Source organism: Dasypus novemcinctus, chromosome 4, assembly GCF_030445035.2.
Source record: "Dasypus novemcinctus isolate mDasNov1 chromosome 4, mDasNov1.1.hap2, whole genome shotgun sequence".
Classification (NCBI taxonomy): Eukaryota; Metazoa; Chordata; class Mammalia; order Cingulata; family Dasypodidae; genus Dasypus; species Dasypus novemcinctus.
This window is the reverse complement of record NC_080676.1, coordinates 28,856,370-28,879,223: the sequence shown is the minus strand read 5'-3', so window position 1 is coordinate 28,879,223 and position 22,854 is coordinate 28,856,370. Positions and strand designations below refer to the sequence as shown.

The window sequence follows — 22,854 nt, the reverse complement described above, 5'->3', positions numbered from 1 at the left end:
GGATTGTGGACAAATATGTTTTTAAAAAGCATGAAATAAAACAGAAAATAGCACATACTATTACAGTATGATTATTTTTTCATGAATTTGTTTCAGGTACATTTATAAAGTGGTCAGGATGTGAAATATGTTTTTTTTCTTCTTCTTTTTTCGAAAAGGACATACCAGGGATTGAAGCCAGGACCTTGTACATGGGAAGCAGGTGCTCAACCACTTGAACTATATCTGCTCCAATATATATTTTTTAACCACTGTGAAAAGTTTGAAAAGCCACTATAATAGAGGGTAGACTAATAGCTGAAAGCAATGTTGTCATCAATTTGCTTTTAGTACTTACAAAGTTTCTTTGTAATTCCTGCATACTGTTTCGCATATTTAACATCATTCGGTCCATTGCCTGAAAAGGGCTGACATCTGTACGCTACAGGATATTAGGAAGTGTGTTATTAACTATAAGTACAACACAAAAGAAACAAATCAATTTTCCCAAAACAGCTGAAACATTTTTTTTGGCCAGATTCCTGCAGTGGGACCTCATGAAGTAACCAACTAGGTAAACAATCTAAGGACTGTACAAGGAAAGTGATTTGTTAAAGAAAAAACTGAAACACACACAAAAGCCCAAACAGCCAACATAAACATGATCAGAGGGTTGCAACACTATAACTAGATGAATGAAAAATGAATGTATATATGCATATACACATTTATATTCACCCACATATATACATATGTAAATACATACAACTACTTATAAATATACATACATGTATAGGTCATGCATTAGCTTTCTCAGAACAAATTTGGTTGTATTTAAATACTAAGTGGTGTTTTCTAGGCTGGGACAGCTCTAGCACAGAACAGCCTTCAAATTTTTCATTCTTCCCCCCTTCCTTTCTCAATACCCCATCACCACACAAATAAATAAAACTTGGGTATAAGATACCATTGCCACCTACACCAGTACCACATGGCTGACAGAAGCTTTCCATCCAATAGCCAGCCCTCCTCTCATCACAGCAGGGCCAGATGTTAGAGGCCAATCTACTTTATTGATAGGACTTCAATTTGCTGTCTACCACCAATGGCTCAGTAAGGCACACCCTTGAAACATGAGGTATGCTCTTTTAGAGAATAGTTAAGGAATCCTCTAGAACAGAGGTTCTAAATCAGGAATGATTTTGACCCCCAAGGGACATCTGGCAATAACTACACATTTTGGGTTGTCACAATTGAGGGAGTATATGACTAGCATCTAGTGGATAGAAGCCAGAGATGCTGCTGAATACTCTAAAATGCACAGGAAAGCCTCCCACAACAATGAATTATCCAGTTCAAAATGTCCGTACTGCCGAGGCTGAGAAACCCTAATCCACTAGGTTCTATCACTGGAACACTCACCAGAAAGTAAAAGAAAAGCACACAGTCTAGAGTCTCACCCAATTAGTCTATTACAAAACAGAAGGTAGTGTGGTTTAAAGAACTCTTCCACCTAAGCAGGAATCTTCTCAATCTTGTAAGACACTGGTTTAATGCTAGTATTTCAGCTCCTTTGGAGTTTCTTTTGCTGTGTGCCAAGCTGGGCCTCAAAGAGTTCTCAAAGGCCTGTTTGTCTCTCTGTCATTTACTGGGTTGCTAGGAGCAATGGGCAATAGATGGGAAAACCAAGTCCTTCTCTAGAACCTGTACTTAATATAGCGGAGAAAAATAAAGACACATTTAGGAGCTACTGATACAACTTTACAATTCACTGATAGAACTGATAAAAAAGGACTGAAGTAGAATTAATCTGCACTTCAGCGAGTCTACACAACTCAGGAAATAATCTGAATATTTTGTTTCAACACTAGGTTGAGGATCAGGGCCTATGTAAAGGCACACAACTCCTGAGAGATGGAAGGGCTAGCCCAAGCAAGAAGAAGAAGAGGAGGAAAACACAAATAGGCCATCAAAAGCTGTATCTGCACTTGTTCTAGGGTGCTTGGAATACCAAATAAGTAGGGGTACAAATTGGACTACAGATTCAGTGGGATCTCTGGCCTCAGGAACTTTGTACACATGCTCTTTCTGCCTACAATACTTTTTCCTGACTCTTATTACTAGTATAGCTGGGTCCTTCTCATCATTCAAGTAGTGCTTCCTTGGAAAGGCTTTTCCTAGCCACTCTGTCTAAACAAACCCTGACTTCACACACTGTTGTCCCCTTTCCCCCACCTCTGTATCATTACGCTGCTTTGTCTCTGTCTGAGCAACTTCAACTATCTGAAATTATTTGTTTATTGTCTCTGTCTTCCCACTCTATAAATTATCTCTAGCTCAAACCTATAGGTCCAACTGTTTGCCAGATAATTCCACCTGAATAAACTATAGACAACTCAAATGCAAAACACCCAAAACTGAAATGATCATTTGCCCACCCCTACCCTCACACCTAAAGGGCATCAATGCTTTTTTCTTTCAGTGACATTCCCATCGAATTAGTCATGCCAGAAGAATAGGGGTTATACTTCCCTTCTCTTTATTTGCTCTCTCCATCCAATTAATCAACAAGTCATATCCATTCATCCCTTTAATCTCTCTCAAATGAGTTACTATTTCCTTACCACTACTGCCACTACCCAAGCAGAATCTATCAATAACATATCCAGAATGCTTCAATAGCCTCCTGATATTCCTGCTTGCGTGGTGTTCCCTTTTAATCTTTTAGCCCTTTGCAGGTACAGTGATCTTTCAAAAATGAAAATCTGACTTTGCTACCACTCTGATGAAAATACATCAACTGTTTCCCCTGGTCTTAAGATAATATCCACAGTTTCCCCTGGTCTTAAGATAATATCCACAGTTTACTCTTTAATTCCAGGAACTTAGAGACATTCCTGGTTATCCCACCATCCTTACCTATATCTACTCCCCAACTCACACAGTAAGATCAAATGATCCTAAACATCCCTGGACTCTCAAGCCTCTAGGCCTTTGCACATACTGCTTCTTCTTATTGAACACTCCTCCTTTCCCCTTCCTGATTTTCCTATCTAACTCCTACTTGGAAACCTTCCTTAACTGATCTCCCCCATCTTCTCTCCCTCCACGGCACGCTGGACTTCCTGATCATTTAACTGATATTTCTGTCTTATGTTTTTCCCTTCATCATTTGTCCTACTAAACCATGGTCATGAAGGCCAAATTATATGTCAAACTCTGGAGATAAATGGTTCAATTCTAGCACAAAGGAATAAAAAAAATTTTGTAGATACAAAATTCCTTCCACATAGCTATTCTCTGTTATTCTACAGAATGCCTTTAGGTGTGTTAGAAACTAGCATCACAGAACACAAAATCAAAGCTCAAAGAAAGAGTGGGAGAAAAGCTGATTGCAGAGTAGCCATATTTGTGTGTGGGCAAGGAAATGAAACATGAGCAAGCTGGCTTCCCCAGTAACCAATCAGGGCCTTTCCAAATGCTGTACACATCTATCTACGGTTTGGTGCTTTTTTGCCTTTCAGGCAAAAAATGGCATGGCAAATGACAACAAGATGACACAACAAAAAGAAACACCAATTCCTGGTGCCACTGATAAGGATGGAAGCAGTCACAGAAGAACACACAGTGAATGGACACAGAGAGCAGACAACTGGGGGAGGGGAAAGGAGAGAGAAATAAATAAGTAAATCTTTAAAAATATATATATGTATGACATCAGACAATACATAGTTATAAATTATATATAGAACAATAATCTCCAAAGTGTGTTGGATACACGTAAGAAGATATACAAGAACCAATCAATGGAATTCCTATTTTTATTTCTTTTTACTGTAAAGGAAGAAGAGATTTTAGATAGACTCTGGCACTATCATCACATGCTGTTACAAGGTACCTAGTTAAATAAATTTACAATTAAGTCATTTCCCTTTTTTTCAGATTGATTGATTTCTCTCCCCACACCACCCCTGCTCTGTGCTCTGCTCTCTGTATCTATTAACTGTGCATTCTTCTGTGTCTGCTTGTCTTCTCTTTGGGTGGCACTGGGAACTGATCCCAGGTCCTTCTGGAATGGGAAAGAGATGCTCAATCTCTAGCACCACCTCAGCTCCCTGGTCTGCTGGGGCCTCCTGGTAAAAAAAAAAAGGTGTGCCTGTGCAATGAGCCAGTGCTCATACGGCAACAGGCGCAGCAAGCCAAGTGCCTGCACAGCAAGCCACACAACAAGATGATGATGCAACAAAAAGTGAGATGAAGGGGAGAGTCAAGACAAGACGTAACAGAAACCAGGAACTGAGGTGGCACAAGTGACACAGAACCTCTCTCCACATCAGAGGTCCCCAGGATCGAATCCTTGTGAATCCTAGAGGAGAAAATGAAGAGAAGACAGAAAAAAAAAAGAGAAACAGACACAGAAGATCACACAGCAAATGGACAGAGACAGCAAAAACAGTAGGGCTGGGGGGAGGGGGAAAAGTGTATCTTGTTAGAAATAATTTTGAACTATGAGAAGTGATTAAATGAGATTGTTTAATAGCTGTCATTATTGGTGATTTGGTCTCCTACAACATTTATAATACCAAATACAAAGAAAAAGTCATCAAAATAGTAAACAATTCACTGAGCTAATTAAGACATTGAGTTATGAGGTAAACACCTCATTAAAAAAATCAGCTTAATTCAAGTTAAGGTATCTCCAAGCAAAATGGATAAAAATTGTTTTTTTTTTTTTAAAAAAAAACATTGACACCATACAAAGTATTAAATATTTTGAATTAATTAGGCACATTAAAGTAACTGAATTTTTTTAATACTATGTAAATATCTTTAAAGCTTTTGCTCTAAGCATAACTATTCTTCTTTTGCCTGTCTATGGAATGCTTTCTTATTTTTTTTCATCTTTGAGGCAGATAATCTCTTTATACAAAAGCACCATCACAATGACTGTGTAATCAAAATACTTATTTTAAAATTTACTTTATAAAAGGAGAAAGCCTTTGCATAAATTTTTATTCATAGTTGTTCAAATAGACTAGGCCAGAGCTAACACACTCAAAAAGCCTCTTATTTTCTTGGCTCTCCTCTTTTTCAAAATTATTACCAACGAGTTTTTCCATTTTCTGCAGTGTTTCTAGTCTTTGTTTCCATATTCACATCCAGTTATAAAACACTGAGAAAAGTTAAGTTGGGACAGAGGGTTGTTGTTTTTGTTTTCTTTTAATGATTTATTTTTTCTATTACATAAATCCTTTTTACTTAAACATATACTTGTAAAATGCATCAAACCCTGAGGGAAAAATGAAGAGGCATCTCACCAGTTGGCTAAAAAAGAGACAATATTTTTTTGAAAACCTGCTATGACAGGAGGAAATTCTTTTATTCAAAAAACTACTAATGCCCTTCAAGTGCCTTAGAATAATGCTCAGAACTTTTTAGTTATAATTCAGCTGAAAAGTTCTTACTAAAGAAGCCTATACACATAAGCTCTAAGTCTGCTGGCCATCCACTGAAAGCAGAAGTTAAGTTTTCTTTCCTGGGCACTTGTGCTCTTGTTAAACATTAAAATGTTTCAAGCACAAGTGCCTAGGAATAAAATATTTACTTCTGCTTCTAATGGACGGCCAGCAGACTTAACATCTTATGTGTAAAGGTCTCTTCATCAATAGGAACTTTTCAGCTGAATTATAAACAGGCCTTCTTTCTGTGCTTAAAAGTTAAGGGAATAAAACCGTCATTTCTTGCTTCTTTCACAAAAGCTAGGAGTAGCCCGTTTCTGTGCACAAAGAGGAAACAGTATATATGGCCCTACTCTTTCCTTGACATGGTGATAGCAGCACAGAATATTTTAAGGCTCATATGAAAAAATTTCAGAATAATGTATTTGATTTTTCTACCCTCTTTGATAACTTGTCCTTTGATATTAATTTTCATCTTTATGGAAACTGAAAACACTAAAGAAAAAGATAACGATGCTACTATTTACTAATTAAAAGAAAACTAACTGGAATGTGAATATGCTGCTTTGTATAAGAGATTTGAAAAAGAATGTGAAGATAACTTCCACTTAATTGGCAAATGTAATTTTATTCATCAAATGTCTGAGTATTTGAAATGTATTGCTCTAAGCTTATTATTGCAAACTGAAAATATGAAAATGTATTTTAAGAAGGCAATTCAACACAGCAATTTTTGAAACTCCAACTTTTTGTCCATGACAAAAGGAGAGAATCTTGAAGTTTCCCAGTTGGCCAAGTCAATTTTTTGAGTTCCAAATATCTACATTTCTACTGCAAAGGTTCAACTTTATAGAAATCTTTGAGGATTAGTTATCCTTGAACTACTATTCCAGTGGCTTATAAAGCAATAGAATAAATTACAGACAAGTAAGAAAATGGTTAAGATAAAAAATATCCTGGGTTTTGTTTTTGGTGTTTTTTTGAGTATTGTAATCTCCTAGCTTTGCTCTCAGGCAAGACTAACGAAAATATTGCAGCTTCCCCAAGCTTTTGAGAAACAGTTAAAACTTAAATCTAAGTTTCAGAGGTCCAAGGTAGCCACACAGAAATCCAAGTTGCCTGCTTAAAAAAAGATAAAGCATGACACCACAGTCTTGACTGCTTTTTTAAAGAAGAAAAAAAAAGTGGTACATGGGATAGGAAGGCTATTCCCTTGCTTGTTCTAATTTAGGACATGGGCAGAAACTGTAAGGTGAGACCAATTTACATATGTATACAAAAATGAACAAAGATGCTTTGAGTTTGGCTTAAAATATACAAAACCATATGATCCTAAAAGTTGTGGTAGGATAGTGTTATTTTATACAGCTAATGATTCATTGTTAAAAGACTGACCTATCCAACAGGTCCCCTTTTTATTATAATAGTTACTTCTGTAACACAAAGTATTATTTCTATCACATCATCATAGATATATTCTTCTGTAATGCTTTTCGTCCAATTCCCACAGGACCTTTTTACAAGTCTTTAATATAAAGAACTTACAGTCAAGGAATTTTCACCATCATCATGTCCTCTATGATTACGAGCTCTTCCTCTACTATCAGAGATACTGAGCAAATCATTTCCAAAAGGTTCAGAAAAACTTCTCATCATCTGTCGCATACTTTCTCGGTGTGCCGTAAAAGAATCACTGTTGAAAATACACAGAATCATGTAAAATGAAGTGTCTGAATTTAAGTAAATGCAGCTAAATACTATGAAAAATAATTTTGGGTTAATATGCCAACATTACTACCCATAAAAACAAATTTTGAAAAATTTTCTGTTTTCTACTGTAATTTACTGATGCATAGTAACAATTCACCTTTATTTATCCCTCACTACATAAAAATGATAAATACAAAGTAACATATGTCAGGTACCTTAAGCCAACACTCAAGGAAATGCCAAAAAAATGAATCTGAAAAATATTACTATGGGACAAAAGCCATTTTGGGCATTACATTATGCAAATTCTATGAGGACTAATAAAGAATGTCACCTTGTTTTTTCCAATTCTTATTTATAAAATACAAGCATTGGGAATTATAGTTATGTTATGAGCACTATAAAGATGCAACATATATTTTAATAAACAAAGGCAAAGCTACAAAATCACCTCTATCTGGTTAACTTTTGCTTCTAAGAACTCTACCACACTGTGAAAATATCTGCTAAGTCCTCAGATAGTGGTTCTTAAACATCTATGAGATTCTCAATCAAATGAGTTGGTTAGAAATGCAGAGGTCAAATTCACTAACTATGGGTGTGGTCTATGGATATGTATCCCTAATGATCTTGACTCAAGCAGTCTTCCACCACCTTTCAGGAACACTCTCCCTTTCTGAATTTGGTATCTGAATTAGAATCTAAGGTTGTGTTTATAAGCCTAAGTCTCCATAGGTGTAAAATGAAGATAAATATCACATTTTCCTGTTCTTGAGATTAAATTATGTATCTGAAAGCACAAAGCACAGTCTCTGGTCCATATAATATGTTGGATAAATGCTAATTTCTCAATTTCCCTTACCTTCCTCTCCCCTAACTCCTGCATGGATACTACTCCCTATTATTTAGAACCTCTCATAGGGGAAAAAAAGAGAGAGATAAATTTTATTTAAAAATACAAAGAACAATTATGTTTCAGGCCCTATTTTATGTGCCTTATCAATGCTCAATCTGCTGTTACCTTTTCATCTCAAGTCCCATTCAAGAACCTAAAATTTCTATTCCCTATCACAGCAGTTGTCCAACTCTGTTCCAAATGGAAAGTCACTGATCTAACCAATCAATTCTTATTGCTTAATCTAGAACTTAAGGAACATCATGACTGGAGCCCACTTCACCAAGTCAATATTTTTGCCCAATCTCCTCTTTCAGTCTTCTCCACCTTAGCTTTGTCTTTCTTAGGTAACCCTTCTACTTTGAATCCAATTCCAATCCTACAATGTCATCATGAAGAAGCTAAAAAATTGTCTACCTCCAGCAGGCAAAAATTCAATAGCTTTTCCTTTGAGTTCTGCAGTATTTGTATACACAAACCTATCTAAAGGGAGCTCAGATTTATTCTGTTATTACCTAGGAGGTTACATAAAAGCAGAAGTGTTTCATGTACAAATATCCCTTAAATCCAGGCAAGTCATTTACTGTATTAAGATCAGCAAATAGCTTAACTGGATTTGTGTTTGTGTGAAGTTTTTTGTTTTAAAATGTAACTTTGTTGAAATATAACTTAACTACAATGAAATGTATCCATTTTAATCATATAGTTTAATAAATTTTAAAAATGTATAGTCATAACCACTACCAAATTAAAGATATTGAATATCACTATCAACCTCCAAAATTTCCTCTTGCCCCTCTGCAGATAACTCCCTTAACACTGTTTTTACCACTGTTAGGCTTTTGCCACTGCAGTTTTGCCTTTTCTAGAATTTTGTATGATAGAATCATACAGTATGTCATCTTTTGTCTCTAGCTTCTTTCATTTACCATAATACTTCTATAATTCATCCATGATGTTCCACTTATCAGTAAGTCATTTTGTTTACAAAGAACTTAGTAGCATCTATATAACACAAAGTTTGCCATTTTAACCATTTTTAAGTGGACAATTCAGTGGCATTATTTACCTTTACAAGGATGTGCTATCTATCACCACTTTAAAATTACTAAAACTTTTTCATCACCCCAAAGAGAAATTCTATACCCATTAAACAATAACTCCCCCCACCCTTAAATAACCTCTAATCTACTCTCTTTATGAATTTGCTTGTTGTAGGCATTTCATATAATAGAATCATGCAATTTTTGTCTTCTTCAGTCTAGCTTATTTCACTGAACATTTTCAAAGTTTCTTCTATGTTGTAGCATGCAACAGCTTCTTTGCTTTTCATACTTAGTAATACTCCATTGTCTATATATACGTTTTTCAAAAATCCATTCATCTGTTTATGGACATGGAGGTTGTTTCCACCTTTTCGCTACTTTAAATATTGCTATGAACATTGGTGTTCTGATTGTTTTCAATTCTTTTTAGCATATACCTTGGTTGTGGAATTGCAGGACCATATGGCATGTCTACAGAACAGTTTTAAGTGCCAACAAACTGTTTGCTACAGTGGCCACACCATTTTATATTCCTACCAACAATACACAAGGGTTACAGTTTCTCTACATCCTCAACAACCATTGTTATTTTCTCTTTCTTATTATTTCTTTTTAAAAAGCCACCCGAGTGGTTATGAAGTGGTATCTCATTGTGGTTTTTATATTTATTTCCCTAACAATTATGATGCTGAGGATCTTTTCAGGTGCTTATTGGCCATCTGTATATGTTCTTTGGATAAATGGCTATTCAATTCCTTTGCTCATTTTTTAATTTGACTGTCTTTTTGTTGCTGAATTGCAAGAGTTCTTCATAGATTCTGGTTATCAAACCTTTATCAAATATATGATTTGAAATATTCTCTCCCATTCTGTAGGCTGTCTTTTCACTTTCTTGATAATGTCCTTTGATGTGTAAACTTTTAAATTTTGATGAAGTCCAGCTTATCTATTTTTTCTTTTGTTTCTTATGCTTTTGGTTTCATATCTAAGAAGTGGGTTCCAAATCCAGGTCATGAATATTTTCTTCTATGTTTTCTTCTAAGAGTTTTTGAGCTTCAGTTCTTATATTTGGGCTCACTGATCAATCTGAGTGACCTTTTATATATTGCATGAGGTAGGGTCCCATTTTCATTGTTTTGCATGTGGATGAATATCTACTTCCCCAACACCATTTGTTGAAAAGACAATTCTTTGCCCATTGCCTCAACTTGGCACACCTGTCAAAAATCAACTGGCCATTGGTGTGTGGTTTTATATCTAGACTCTCAATTCTATTCCATTGGTCTGCAGGGGTTCTTAAGCTTTTTTTCCCCACAGATCCCTTTGCCGTCAGGTGAAAACCACAGACCCCTAAGTCCACACTATACTGTGTATTATACTGTGTATTATTTAATAAACATGTCACACCTGCACCAAAACGTGCCCACAAGAATTTTTTAAAAATTTAAATTCAAGCTCATGGACCCCTTGTTAAGAATCCCTTGTCTATAGGTTTGCTTTTGCCAGCACCATACTGTTTTTTCGTGTTTGTTTTTGTTTTTTGGGAGACAGTGGGGACTGAATCCTGGACCTGGTATATGGGAAGCAGGTGCTCAAATGACTGAGCTACACCTACTCCCCACCATACTGTTTTGATTACTGTAGATTTGTAAACTTTGAAATCAGGAAGTAAGAGTCCTTCAACTTTGTTCTTCTTTTTCAGGACTGTTTTGGCTATTCAGGGTCCCTTGTGATTCCACGATTGGGTTTTCCTTTAAAAAAAAAAAATGACTAGAATTTTCACGGTACTGAAATGAATTATAGATTGCACTATTAAATACTGACATCTTAAATGAAGTTGGAATGTCTTTCTACTTACTCAGATCTCCTTTGATTTTTTCAACAATGCATTGTTTTCAGTGTATGTCTTTTTCTCCTTGCTTTCATTTATTCCGAAATATTTTATTCCTTTAGATGCTTTTGTAAATGTAATTACGTTTCTTGATTTACTTTTCAGATTGTTCAGAAATATAATGATTTTGCATTAATCTTGTATCCTGCTACTTCGTTAAATTCATTCATTAGCTAGAGAACTTTCTTATGAATTCAAGATTTTTCATGTATATATAGGACCATGTCATTTGCAAATATAATTTTTTAGTTCTTCCTTTTCAACTTGGATACTTTTTATTTCTTTTTCTTTTCTAGTTGTTCTGCCTGGACCTTCCAGTACAATGTTGAATACTAGTGGTAAGAGTGGGTATATCTGTTTTATTCCTGATCTTGGCAGGGGGAGCTTTGCTTTCATCAGCAAGTAAATTGTTAGGTATGGGTTTTTCATAAATGCTCTTTATCATGACAAGTAAGTTCCTTTCTATGGCTATTTGTCTTAGTTTTCTTTTTTTTTTTTTTTAATCATGAAAGCATGCTAGATTTTGTCAAATGCCTTTATTGCATCAACAGAGATAAACGTGTTTTTTGAATTGTTTTAATGGGATGTTTCACATTGATTTTCCTTATGGTGACTACTCTTACACACCTGGGATATATTTTTTTATGCTGTTTTTACCAGGCTTTGGTATTAGGGTGATGCTGGCCTCATAGAATGAATTAAAAAGTGTTCCCCCTCTTCAATATTTTGGATATATTTTTTTATGCTGTTTTTACCAGGCTTTGATATTAGGGTGATGCTGGCCTCATAGAATGAATTAAAAAGTGTTCCCCCCTCTTCAATATTTTGGAACAATTTAAGGACTGGTGTTAATTCTTTGCATTTTGGTAGATTTACCAGTGAAGTCAACTGTGCTTGGACTTTTCTTTGTTGGGAGGCTTTAGATTAGGGATTCAATCTCTTTAATTGTTATAGGTCTGGTGATAACTTAATCCTTTACTGGAGATCTTTATTTCTTCACGTGGCTTCAAGTCTGGTGTCCTTTCCTTTTGACCTTATGAACTCCCTTTCTCATTTCTTCCAGAACAGGTCTAATGGTAACAAACTCCCTTAGTGTTTATTTAGGAATGTCTTAAATTTTCCATCATTTTTGAATGCCACATCTAGAATTCTTGGTTGATTGTGGTTTTTCTTTCAGCACTTTGTCACCCACTGCCTGCTGTCCCCCATCATTTCTGATTAAAAAAATCAGCAGTTACTCTTACTGAAAATCCCTTGCAAATGACAAGTTGCTTCTGTATTATTCAGGATTATCTTTGTTTTTGGCATCTGACAGTTTCACTGATGTCTTTGTGAATATTTTTTAGTTTATCCTAGAGTTTTTTTGTGCTTCTTGGATGTATATTTTCATGTTTTTTGTCAACCTTTCGAAGTTTTAAGCCATTTTTTCCTTCGGTTATTCTGCTTGTCCCTTTCTCTTTCTCTTCTCCTTCTGGAACTCCCATAATACATAGGATGATAATTGGGATGGTGTCCCACAGGTCTTAGAATATGTTCATTTTTTTTTTTTTTTTTGTCTTTCTGCTCCTCTGGATAATTTCAAATGTCTTATCTTTCAGGTTCACTGATTTGTCTTTTGCCTGCTCAAATCTGCTATTCACCCTTTTGTGAAGTTTTTATTTCAGCTACTGTACTTTCAGCTCCAGAATATGTTTGGTTCCTTTTTATAATTTCTAACTCATTTTTGAAATTCTCACCTTTTTTCATATATCGTTTCCCTTTCATGCTTTTTCCATGTTTTTCTTTAACATAATGAAAATGTTTAATTGGTTTAACATTTTTGACTAGTAAATCTAATGATTGGGCTTCCTCAGGGATGGTTTTTGTCACTTTATTCCTTAGAAAGGGTCATTTTTTTCCTGTTTCTTTGCATACCTTATGATTTTTGTTCAAATCGGAACATTTGAACATTTTAATTCATTAACTCTGGAAATCAGATCCTTCCCCTTCCCCAGGGTGCTTTTTTTTTTTTTTAATTGTTATAATCTGTTCAGTGATTTTTCAAATTATTTTTGCTAAGACTGTATTCTTTGTTGTGTGTGGTCACTGAAGTCACAATTCCATTAGCCAGTTTACAGCTAGTGTGATGACAGAGATTTCACTGAATTCCAGGGACTGAACAAATACCTCTCTTAGTCTTTGCAATTTGGCTCTGTGTTGGGGCTCTTCTTCAGCTCTTAGTCAGAACTGCACTAAGACTAGACTTCAGCCTGAGATGAAACTACAGTCTTCTCATGCCTTTGCTGAGCTTGCATCCTGTTCTTATGATGTGTGGCTCTCTAAATTCCCCTATATAAACAAGCATTCTTAAAAGCCCCAATTTCCCTAGGAAACTCTTAAAAGTTTTTTCAGACTCTGGCACTCTCTCAACTGTACTCTTTTGTCCCAAGCTACTGCAGTTTTGATGGCTCCCTTCCAGTGTTTTCACTGCAAAGTCTGCTGCATCTCTGTCCCAAGTCAGTTCTGTGATAGGTGAGACAGAAATGAGTGGTGTACAACAGTTCACAGTATCCTCTTATATAGTCCTTTTTATTTTAGCAAAGCCAGTAGTAATGTCCCTCTATTCATTTCTGACTTTAATCGTTTGTGTCCCCTTTATTCTTTGTCAGTCTAGCTAAAGGTTTGCCAATTTTATTGATAATTTCAAAAGATGAACTTTTGGTTTGCTGATTCTCTCCACTGATTTTTTATTCTCTATTTCATTTATCTCCACTCTAATCTTTATATCCTTCCTTCCTTCTTGTTTGAGTTTGCTCTTCTTTTTCTAGTTCTTCCAGGTTTGAGGTTATGTCTCTGATTTGAAATCTTTTTCTTTTTAAATGTTAGCATTTAGAGCTATAAATTTCCCTCTCAGCACTACATTTGTTGCTTTGCGTAAGTTTTGGTATGCTGTATTTTAGTCTCATTCACATCAAGATATTTCCTAATCTCCCTGTGATTTCCTCTTTAATCCATTGGTTGTTTAAGAGTATATTTTTTAATTTCCATACACTCATGAATTTTCCATTTCTCCCTCTGTTATTGTTTTCTAGCCTTAATCCATTATGGTAAAAGATACATTTTATGATTTCATATTTTTTAATTTATTGAGATTTATGACCTAACATATGGTCTATCCTGGAGAATTTTGCATGTGCACTCCATAAGAATATATATTGTTATTTTTTAGTGAAGTATTCTATATATGTCTGTTAGGTCTAGGTGGTTTAGGGTATGATTCAAAGTCTCTTGTATTTCTTTATTGATCTTCTGTCTAGATGTCCTATTCCAAGTGGCATATGAAAATCTCCTGCTATTAATATGATAACAATTTTTCCTTTCAAATCTGTCAGTATTTGCTTTGCATAATTTTGGGCTCTGCTGTTAGGTGCATATATATTAAAATTGTTATGTCTTCTTGTTGAATGAATCCCTTTATCAGTACATAATGACTGTCTTTGTCCCTTGTAACTTTGTTTTCCCTTTTCTTTCTTTTTTTTAAATCAAAGTCTGTTTTGTCTATTACTATACAACTGCAGCTGTCTTCTGGCTACAATTTCATGACATGTTTTTTGTTTTGTCTTGTTTTCTTTTCTTTTTCTATCCTTTCACTTTCAACCTACTTAAGTCTTTGAATTCTAGGTGAATCTTTTGCAGACAACATAGAGTTGGGTCATGCTTTTGGTCCATTCTTCCAATCTCTGCCTTTTGACTGCAGTATTTAATCCTTTACATTTAAAGTTACTATTGATAATGTAAGACTTTCTTCTGACATTTTGCTATTTAGTCTTTTTAAGTCTTATACCTTTTTGCTCCTCAATTCTTCCATTAATTCCTATTTTCAGATTTGATTTTTGTATTGTACCATATTGAGTACCTTCTCATTTCTATCTGGATATATATTTCATCTATTTTCCTTGTTACCATGTGGTTAAAATTTAACATAAATATTTAAGTCATATTTTATTTGATATGAACTTGAGCTCATTAGCACACATATACACTGATCCTATAACCCCATAAACTCACCTATTCTTGTACTCGTTACAAATTACATCTTTGAACATTGTATGTCTAAAACCATAAAATTATCATTACTTTTTATGCACTTGCAGTTCAGCACCTGTAGGAAAAAGTGGCAGTACATACCAAAAAAATAGAATACAATATTACTAGCATTTATAATTACCCAAAATCATTACCTTTACTGGAAGTCTTTATTTATGTTGTCTCCTTTTCCTTTACGTCTAAAGAACTCCCTTTAGCACTGCTTATAGGGCAGTTATAGTGGTCATGTATCCCATCAGCTTTTGTTTATTTGGGAATGTCTTGATCTCTTCCTCTATTTAAAGGAAATCTCACCAGATATAAAATTCTTCATTGGTTATTGTTTTCTTTCCACACTTAAAATATTTCAACCCATTGCCTTCTTGCTTTCATGGTTTCTGATGAGAAATAAGCAATCTAATTGGGATTCCCATGTACAAACATATTGTTCTTCTCTTGCAGCTTTCAGAACTCTTTGTCTTTTGCATTTGACAGTTTTATCAATATATGATGGGGTATATTTTTCTTCATGTTTATACTGTCTGGGGTTCTCTGGGCTTCTTGGATGTGCATATTCATGTCTTTTACTAAGTTTGGGAAGTTTTCTATCATTTTTAAAAATATACCTTCTGCCCCTTTCTCTCTCTCTTCTTCTGGGATTCCAATAATGTGTATATTGGTATGCTTGATGTGATAGAGTAGTTTCTTACACTATTTTATTTTTTATCATTCTTTTTTCTTTCTGCTCCTAGCCTAACTCATTTCAATTGCCTTGTTGTCAAGTTCACTGATTCTTTTGCCAGCTCCGATCTGCTGTAGAAACCCTCCTGGGAATTTTTCACTGCAGTTTGTCTTCGACTCCAATAGTTCTGATTGGTTCTTTTTTAAAATTTCCATCTCTTTATTAAGGTTCCTATTATTCATTCAATGTTTTTCTATATCCTGTAGCTCTTCCTCTGTGTTCTCCTTCATCTCCTTGAACATATATTTGTGATAGTTAGGCTAATGTGTCAATTGGCCAGGAAATGATTCCTAGTTGTTTGGTCAAGCAAGCACTGGGCTAACTGTAATACAAGGGCATTTCATGGACTTTAATCATCAGCGAATTGATTACATAGATAGCTAATTACATCTACAATCAACTAAGAAGACTGCTGTCAGCAATGAGTGATGACTCATCCAATCAACTGAATGCCTTAAAAGTAAATTCAGCATTCAGAGAGAGAATTTCCATATCTACTTCAGATAGACAGCATCTCCTGGGGAACTCATCAAGGACATTCATTGGAGTCCCTCGATTACAGCCTGATCTATGAAACGGACTTGTGCATCCCTATGATGGTATGAGACAATTTTATAAAATCTCATACTATTTACAGATACCTCCTGTTGTTTCTGTTTCCCTAGAGAACCTTAATATTGAAGATAAAATTTTGAAGTTTTTTTATATGTTCATAGTTTGATGTTCTTTGATAGTATTTTCTGGATTTTTATCCTCTTCTTTTAGATGGGCCATCATCTCCTGTTTGCCTTGTAATCTTTTGTTGTACTCTGTATATTTCAATATTTTTGAGTGTTAATTTTGGGATTTATTCCCTGAGGTATCTGTTTCTTGAATTTGTAAATAGCTGGTGATATGACAGATTTTCTTGAGTGATGATGGTCCTACCATGAAGGTCTGCCCAGGCAAATGAAGTATTCAGGGTTCTTCCTGTCTTTTCTGGGCCTGTGTCTTGTCCTGGGCTCATGCTTGCTATTGGCTTAGGAGTTCCCATATACAGGAGTTTGATGAATTACCTCTCTACTTCCTAGGAGAAAGACCTTCTCCCTCTCCTGGGTGTTTCATTGTTGGACTTCTGCTTCCATGCCATCTGCCTCAGTTGTTTTCTTATACTGCTTTCTTTGTTTCAAGCTGCTTTTGCCTGGAGGATGAATTCTGGGAGGGGAAGCATGCCAGAGAGGAGTTTCTCAAGCCACTTTTTTCCAGGGGGAATAAGGCCAGGGACCCATAAAGGGAGCACTGGCCAGCTCCAGACTGCCCTGGAGAGGGGAGGAAGGAGGGACCAGGAAGACCACCAGGAGCATCATCAAGGGCTCCCCATAGCTATACTTTCTTGTCCTGTCCAGTAAATGCAGCCCTTCAGCTGTATTCTGCAGCTCTGAGAAGGTATATTGTCTTTTAAGTCACCTTCCCTCAGTTGTCTAAGGCAGGCTGGAAAAATGGCCACCCTTAGAGCTGGAATCCCAGTGATCTCAAGTAGCTAATAAAAAGCTACAATCAGCAATTGGCCCATGCCCACCCTGGATCTTGGGGAAGTAGATTTTTATGCCCCTTTCTGGCACTAGAGAGCTACATTAGGGGCCAGACCCACTTCATCCTGCCACTATAGCATGGGCTTCATGAGAGTAACAGCTGTGCTGAGAGGAATTTACTAGCCTCTTCTTCCTGATCTTCCCTGCATGCTCTACATTTTTCTATGGACTCCTGAGTTGGGAAATAGTTGATTCAGATGGTTCCTGCCTGTTTAATAGTTGTTTTGGTAAAGGAACTGATTCCTGGAGGTGCCTGCTTCATCATCTTACCAAAATCCTCTCTATTTTCTATGATAAAAGAGCTATTCAAATCTTATGACCATTTTGAAAAATCAGGTTGTTTGTTTTCATGTTGTTGATTCTCAATACTTTACTTTTACCTGATACATGTCTTGCAAATATTTTTCTCTCAGTCTGGACTTGGCTTTTCATTTTCATAACAGTCACTTATTCAGCATACAGCCATAAATCTTTGTTACATCTTCAATTTTCACCATAGAATGTGACCTCTGTTTAGTAGTTTTATTTCTGACTCCATTTTGTTTTTCCTTTCATCTTTTTTTGAAGTACTTCTAATTCTTATAACATTTTATGTAACCGAAAACTGAACTTAAAAAGTGAAGGAAAGAGGGGAAGCAGATTTGGCCTAACAGATAGGGCATCCACCTACCACATGGGAGGTCCAAGGTTCAAACCCAGGACCTCCTGACCTGTATGATGAGCTGGCCCATGCACAGTGCTGATGTGTGCAAGGAATGCCGTGCCACGCAGGGGTGTCCCGTACGTAGGGGAGCCCCACACGCAAGGAGTGTGCCCTGTAAGGAGAGCCGCCCAGCACGAAAAAAGTGCAACCTCCTGCCCAGGAATGGGGCTGCACACACAGAGAGCTGACGCAGCAAGATGACACAACAAAGAGAGACAAAGATTCTGGGTGCCGCCGACAAGAATACAAGTGGACAAAGAAGAACACACAGCGAATGGACACAAAAAGCAGACAAATGGGGGAAGGGGAGAAATAAATAAAAAATAAATCTTAAAAAAAAAAAGGATCATGTGATTTAAAAAAAAATTTTTTTTTTTTTACGTGAAAGGAAGAGGGGACCAGATGTGGCTCAAGCAATCCCAGGTTTAGTTTCTGGTGCCTCCTAAAGACAAGGAAGTGCCACAATAAGCAGGCGCTGCAATAAGCAAGATGCTGCAACCAGCAGATGTCACAATGAGCAGACGCTGCAACTGCTGCAACAAGTAGACACCGCAACCAGCATGGAGCAGAAGTGGCTCAAGTGGCTGGGCACCCACCTCCCACACAGAAGGTCCCAGTGCCACCTAAAGAAGACAAGCAGACAACAAGCAGAGAAACGAGGGAGCCACATGGGGGGGAGGGGTAGGAATTTTTTAAAAATTAAAAAATAAAACGAATTGATAAAAAAGTGAAGGGAAGAAATGGAGCAAGAAGTTATTAACAGACAATCCAGGGGGACTATGGTAAAACATTAAAATGGGTTGATTATTCTAATATACCTTCTGAATTTATTTGAAAATTAAAAGTCTTTCATTTTTTATTTCATCTAATATGGAAGATTTGTGGTTTCAAATTTTTAATACTGTTGAACTTAATTTCAGTTAGGTATATGTATATTATGAACTTGATTATCTAGTCTCTGGTAAACTGAATTTACTAGGTTATATGTGTGGTAGGCAGCCTCCATCTTCAAAAACAGCAGTACAGCATCTCCAAATCGCTCTGACTCTGACCCTTCTGCCTCCCGCTTTCACATTTAAAGGACCTTTTTGATTAAATTGGGCTCACCCTGACAATCCAGGACAAGTTCTCTATTATTAGGTCAGATTATTAACAAACCTTAATTCCATCTGTTACTTTAATTCCCCCTTCCCATGTAAAAGAACATATCCACAGATTCTGGGAATAAGGACATGAATACCTACCTAACACAGATATATTTCTTAAATAACACTATTTAAAGCAATTTTCAGAAAAACCAACAGCTCCTGCCCAGTATGCATAATACAGTCTTGTAAGATTAAATTGGCTTAAAATAAATCCTGTGATTAAACTGATAACTTGTATGCTACATGGGATGTATATAAATGATGATTAAGAAGTAAAAAGATTAAAGAATATAAGCATTAATTAGAAGCAAGCAAAAAGAAATCTTGAAGACATCTGCCCTTGTTGAAGAAGCATTCAATAAGTTCACTAAAGGCCTGATGTGTAACTATTATTTTTCTGTTACAATTCAAGGGACCTTTTGAGGTCTTTCCATTTAGAAATGACTACAAAGTTTTTTAAAAAGTAAGTAGACAGAATTTATGAACTCCATGCCAATAAAATTACTTGCTATTGCTAATTTAGCAAAAATAGGCTAATATGCTTCCCCCTCTCCCAAGACTCCTTCCTGCTACTCTCAAATTTCTCTCCTTTTCTTTAGCACTTAAAATTTTTAGTCTAAAACATCATTAAGATGTCTGTCCTACCCAAACTGATCTATAGACTTAACACAATTTCAATAAAATTTACCACAGCATTTTTTACTGAACTGGAAAAATTAACTATGAAATTTATTTGGAAGGGCAAGAGGCCCCAAATACCCAAAGATATTTTTGAAAAAGGAAAATGAAATTAGAGGAATCACACTAACTTTAAAACATACTACAAAAAAAAGGCATAAGAACAAAAAAAAAATAAGAAAAAATAAAAAATAAAAAGCAACAAAAACACACAAAAAAAAGAAAACAGGGAAATGGACTTTGGCCCAGTGGTTAGGGCGTCCGTCTACCATATGGGAGGTCCGCGGTTCAAACCCCGGGCCTCCTCGACCCGTGTGGAGCTGGCCATGCGCAGTGCTGATGCGCGCAAGGAGTGCAGTGCCGCGTGGGGGAGCCCCCACGCGCAAGGAGTGCGCCCGTGAGGAGAGCCGCCCAGCGTGAAAAGAAAGTGCAGCCTGCCCAGGAATGGCGCCGCCCACACTTCCTGTGCCGCTGACAACAACAGAAGCGGACAAAGAAACAAAAGCAGACAAAGAAACAAGACGCAACAAATAGACACCAAGAACAGACAACCAGGGGAGGGGGGGAAATTAAATAAATAAATAAATCTTTAAAAAAAAAAAAAAAGAAAAGAAAAAAAAAAAGACAAGAAAAACAAAAACTATAAAAAACAAACACAAAAAAAAGACAAAAACAAAAAAATTTAAAAATAAATAGTAAAAAATAGAAAAACAAACAAAAAACATACTACAAGGCTACAGTGGTCAAAACTGCATAGTACTGGCACAAGGAAAGACATACTGACCAATGTAACCAAACTGAGTTCTGACATAGATCCTCATATACAGGCAACTGATATTCAACAAGTCCACCAAGCCCATTCAACTGAGAGAAAATGGCCTCTTCAACAAATGGTGCTTGGAGAACTGGATATCCATATCCAAAAGAATGAGAGAGGAACAACAACTCACAACTTATACAAAAATTAACTCAAGATGGATCAAAGATCTAAATATAAGAGCCAAGACCATAAAGATCTTGGAAGATAATGTAGAGAAGCATTTAGAGGATCTTGTATTAGGAAATGGATTCATGAACTTTACACCCAAATCATGAGCAATGAAAGGAAAAATACATAAATGGGTCCTCCTCAAAATTAAAAAACTTTTGCATCTCAAAGAGTTGTCAAGAAAGTGAAATGGCAGCCTACTAAAGGGGAGAAAATTTCAGATAGCGGCCTAATATCTAGCATATATAAAGATATCTGACACTACAAAAATAAACACCCATTTAAAAATGGGCAAGTGATTTGCATAGACACTTTTCCAAAGAAGAAATACAAAAGGCTAAATAGCACATGAAAAGATGCTCAACATTACTGCTATTAGGGAAATGCAAATCAAAACTACAAGATACCATCTTACACCCATTAGACTGGCGGCTATTAAAAAAACAGAGGACTACAAGTGTTGGAGAGGATGTAGAGAAATAGGAACCCTTATCCACTGCTGATGGGAATTTGGAATGGTGCTGCTACCGTAGAAGACAGACGGTTCCTCATCAAGCTAACTATAGACTGCCATATGATCCAGCAATCCCACTGTTGGGTATATACCCAGAAGAATTGAAAGCTGGGACACAAACAGATATATGCACACCAATGTTCAGAGCAGCATTATTCACTATTGCCGAAAGCTGAAAACAACCCAAATGTCCATCAACAGATAAATGGATAAACAAACTGTGGTATATACAATAGAATATTACTCAGCTGGAAGAAGGAATGCTGTATTAACACACGGGATAACATGGATGAATTATGATGACCTTATGTTGAGTGAAGCAAGCCAGGAACTGAAGGACAAATATTACATGAACTCACTGATATAAATTAAGCAAACTGAGCACACTCACAGAGCTAGAGTCTGGAAGATAGGTTTACAGGAGACAGACAGGGAGAAGATTGTGAGCCAGTGCCCATATGGGCAAAATCTAGGATAAGGTGGAAGGGTGTAGTTGTGCAGTGGATGGGCAGGATAGTGGTGCAGTGATGCTATTGGGCTGACTGGTACAGGTCTGTGAGAGGGGTAGGAAAGGGAGGGTAGGTTGGACTGTCCATGGAACTGGAGCGAGAGTTGGGGGAAGGAGAAGGTTAACTCTGAGGACTGGCAGGTACATAGTTGAAACTACAATGTAGGAAATGTTCTTTTGGCAAATATGGCAAGGGAGGGTTACTGGTTTAGGGTGCTGGATGTGGGGGACAAGTGGGACACGGCATACCTGGGGCAGACCTCTAGGGAGTGTGTGTTTATCTTGTAACAGTGCATTATATCAGTGGGTGGAGACCCACATAATGAGCAGGGAGGTGTTGGATTCCCATCCTGGGGAGTCCTGCTATGTTCTCAAATAGAGGGGCAGGAGTCTCTCAAGAGCATGGATGGTGCCTAATAGGGGAGGACAGGCCATATGTCAAGTCTTCAGTGTTGTAAATAACTATGAATCTTGTTCTTTAAGGAGTGAAGCTTGGTGACTGCCATGGGTACTGAGGGAGGAATAGAATAGATGGAACATGGGGCACTGGGGAGGTGACAGAATTGTACTACATGATACTGCAATGATGGATACAGGCCAAGTTAAATTTCACCAAAATTTATAGAAGTATATGGTCCAAAATGTAAACCATAATGTAAATCATTGACCATGGCTAATAGTAATGTTTCAATATTTGTACATCAATTTTAACAAATGTACCATCCACATGTAAAATATTATTAATAGGGAAAAAGGAAAAGGAGGAGGATGTTGGGTAAATGAGAATCTCCTATATTTTGGAGGTCACTTTTCTGTAACCTAAAGCTTCTTTGAAGACAAAATGAAAAAAAGTAAGACAGCAGAGGAATACATGGAAGAAAATGTCATGGTACATACAAGACAACAGATCTTCCAGTGATGAAAGACAATGTTAAAAAAATTTTAATTTTTTCTCAT

General features: G+C 36.4%; 1 protein-coding gene across 3 annotated transcripts in view; it reads right to left on the bottom strand.

The window, feature by feature from the left end:
- The window catches only part of MLF1 (myeloid leukemia factor 1), a 37,191-nt gene that overhangs the window by 7,031 nt on the left and 7,306 nt on the right, over positions 1-22,854 (bottom strand). For 2 of the 3 annotated variants that reach the window (XM_004454411.5, XM_071214586.1), the window contains exons 2-3: positions 6,984-7,131; positions 338-421 (exon numbers count right to left, since the gene is read on the bottom strand). In XM_004454411.5, the coding sequence (XP_004454468.1) occupies positions 338-421; positions 6,984-7,131 (232 nt within the window). The remainder of the gene's footprint in view (positions 1-337; positions 422-6,983; positions 7,132-22,854) is intronic. The other variant, XM_012523648.4, reaches the window with a different exon arrangement.